The following is a 3,279-nucleotide window of genomic DNA, read 5'->3' as shown; positions in this document are numbered from 1 at the left end:
ATTTCACTAGTGGGTTCCTTTCGCCCATTAGGTCCCTAAAATTCAGTCAGATTCTTGATTCCATGATTATGAACAGACCTAGGGTTTCTAGAATTACAGTAGATCATCATGAATTAGTTATTTAAATGTTCCAAATCAGATTATCATGTTATTGCTCAGTTTATCGTATGAATTTCAGAACCCTAGCTATGTATTTCTTTAGTTCTTGAATTACACATGTTAGGTCAGATATTTCAGTATTCAGTTATACATGCCTCAGTTCATGAATGCATCATTATCAGATTAATTGTTGCATTCTCAGTTTGCATGTTCAGTTTCGAGCTATCCAGTATTTACAGAAATTCAGTCATAACCAGTTAACCACTTAATTCATTGGGAGTAGCATAGTACTGAGTTGGACTAGGGTTCAGCGTACCCATATAGTCCCAGAACTACGAGCCACGTAGGTGTAAGTCCCCTATGTGGGCAACATCAGTTTAGTGATCACGCCAGCATGTTTTTATACCCCTGGCAGGGTATATTGGGTCCTCTCGATGGGGCGTATACATCGAACTCCACATTTAGCTCATATGGTTTTATGTCGGTTATTAGTAGCTTCCACAGTTCAGTCAAGACTCTTTTGCATTGACCATATTTCAGTACAGTCAGCATTCAGTCTCAGCATGTTATAAATTTGGTCATTGCATCAGTTAGCTCAGTATTCAGTATTTTCAGTATCTATATCATGTCCAGATTACTTCATTGCTTTATTGCTTTGTTCAGTTATATGTTATTTCAGCTTTACTTTATCTTGTATGCTCAGTACCTTTCAAGTACTAACGCATACATGCGCTACATATTCTCGTGAAGTAGGTTCAGGTTCTCAGCATTCAGATCACGCTTAGATCGATTTTCGATCTTCAGTTCAGCAGCATCAGTGGTGAATCCTCATTCTTCGAGGACTAGTGACATGTTTATCTTTATCACTTTTAGTCTTTAGTTTCAGTTTTTCTAGACCTAGTTGGGGCATGTCCCAATATTTCTAGTCAGTTTAGAGGCTTATTTCAGATATAGTTAGATGCATCTTAGTATTTTGAGTTTGATATTTCTTTTGTATTAAACTCTCAGATTTGATATATTCAATTATAGTATATGGGTATTCCCTATCTTTTCAGATTTATTTATGAATTAGCTTCCGCATCAGTTTATTATCTTTAGTATGCTCATGATCATGTCAGCAGGGTTAGCTTGGGATCACTTGTGGTCCTAGGTCCCGTGTCCGCGTCTCGGTGGTAGCTCAGGGCGTGACACTAGTAGATAGACTCAATTGCTTAGTATCAAGCAACTTCAACACATAATGAGTGCAGTTGGTTCAGCACAATTGACTGCTTGATGTTGATTTTGATTCTCATGTGATACTTATTCTTTTCGCAAGTATATTAGGTGCAGTAATACGAGTGTATATCAGTTTGACCGAGAATGTAGAGCTAGTTATTGCTTCATTCTTGTTTATGAGTGTAACCATGTTACAGCGACGAATCTCTTACAGAAAACAAAGTTTGTTAAATGTTCTTATCTATATAACGATTGAGTGTTGTTTGATGTGTTAACTTTTGTAACAAAATTTCAAAAGACTCAAAACCCTTTATGACAACAATTTGGGGTCATTGGTTTATACTGGTGAAGTAACTATGAAAACTAGTATACATTATAAAGCAGTAGAATGAATATTCACTAATACGTTTCTTTTACTGATAATTTATTCTTTGCAGTTTCTCGCATCAATAGAAAGAGAGGAAGAGGGAAATATAAATCTAAAACTGTTGATATTAAAACTAAGTATGGAGGAAAAATCAAAGTAATCATTCCAGATGATATTGATAGAGTTGTGGGTTCTAGGGCTAGAGATATTGTTAATTACGCAGGCTTGATCATAAGGAGCAGTATCTCATTTCAAGATGGAAATTGGCAGAATATTGTTTCAAAACATGGAGAAGCAACGTGGTATAAGGTCAAGGTAATAAATCATTTTCAAAGTTGTATTTCTTTTATATTACTTGAATTATCAAATTTAATGTTACAATTTGTTCAGGACAAATTTGAAGTTTCTGGTGGGCTGCGAGCACATAAGTTACAAGGCTTTGTGATAAGCACTATGCAAAGATTCTTTAGAGCTTGGAAAGCTCGATTACATAATCACTATTGTGCCTATAGTAAGGATGATGACAGATTGTCTAATCGTCCTGAGGATGTTGAGTTGGAGGACTGGAAATACCTAGTTAAGTATTTTGGCAGTGAGAGATTCAAGGTAATTTAATTAATAACAAGAGTTAATGAATTTAGAAAATACCTAGTGTGGTCGAATGCTAGTTTTCTCTTTGAATAAATATATTCTGATATATTGCAGGTTATCAGTGAAAGAAATAAAAACAATAAAGAAAAACAAATAACTAAGCTTTATTGTGGTACAAGATCATTTGCAGGAGTAGGGAATCTACGGTGAAAATACATTTTTCTCCTATTACTACATATACGTGTTCTTATGTGTTTTCCTTATTGAATTATATTGCAGAGAGATCCATTATCAGGAGAAATAGACTCACCAGATAAAGTCTGGGAGATCCAACACACACGTAAAAGTGCTAGCGGAGAACGTGTATGGTTGGATTCACAATCCCAACAGATTCAATATGTCCATTATGTTTTGATGTAACTGGTACATATTATTATAGAGCCAGCTCGAACAACTTGTTGTTCAACAACAATCAAAAGAGATCGAAACTCCCATGACTAGGGATGAGATTTTATCCTCATTTCTCGGTGAGAGATCAGGCTATGTTAGTGGAAAAGGATATGAGAAAAAGCCTCCTAAAAAAGCTCAAATACAACAGGCAGACATAGAGGCTAGTGTGTCTTCAGCAATGGAAAGTATGCGTCAAGAGATGCAAGTTGATATGGAACGAAAGCTACAAGAAGAACGTGAACACATGGCGGCAGATTTAAAAAGGAGTATGGAAGAAGATCTGGAAAAAAAATGGAAGAGCAGCGTGAACACATGAAAGGTGAAGTTGACAAAATGTTCCAAGAACAAATGGCCGCTATCATGACTTGGATGCAACAGGTACTTTATCTTTTTCTTCTTAACAATTCTTTTTATTTCTTTGACAGTTCTTATTTCTTGCTTATTATAGTTATTGGCTTGTTTCTTTAAATTTGATTGTGAATAACGTATACAAAGAGTTTGATGAAATTATTGACATAAATACGAGTTAATCTTCTGGTGGAAGTTTGAAAATACAG

The 3,279-nt window shown here is 35.3% G+C and overlaps 1 protein-coding gene across 1 annotated transcript in view; it reads left to right on the top strand.

Moving 5' to 3' along the window:
- The window catches only part of LOC125861495 (uncharacterized), a 4,640-nt gene extending 1,602 nt beyond the window's left edge, over positions 1-3,038 (top strand). Inside the window, exons 2-6 of the mRNA XM_049541379.1 lie at positions 1,752-1,996; positions 2,072-2,287; positions 2,387-2,464; positions 2,552-2,635; positions 2,712-3,038. Of these exons, the coding sequence (XP_049397336.1) occupies positions 1,752-1,996; positions 2,072-2,287; positions 2,387-2,464; positions 2,552-2,635; positions 2,712-3,038 (950 nt within the window). The remainder of the gene's footprint in view (positions 1-1,751; positions 1,997-2,071; positions 2,288-2,386; positions 2,465-2,551; positions 2,636-2,711) is intronic.
- The last annotated feature ends 241 nt before the right edge of the window (positions 3,039-3,279 follow it).

This window comes from Solanum stenotomum, chromosome 4, assembly GCF_019186545.1.
Source record: "Solanum stenotomum isolate F172 chromosome 4, ASM1918654v1, whole genome shotgun sequence".
Classification (NCBI taxonomy): domain Eukaryota; kingdom Viridiplantae; phylum Streptophyta; class Magnoliopsida; order Solanales; family Solanaceae; genus Solanum; species Solanum stenotomum.
The sequence above is the reverse complement of the archived record's forward strand: the minus strand, read 5'-3'. Positions and strand labels throughout refer to the sequence as shown.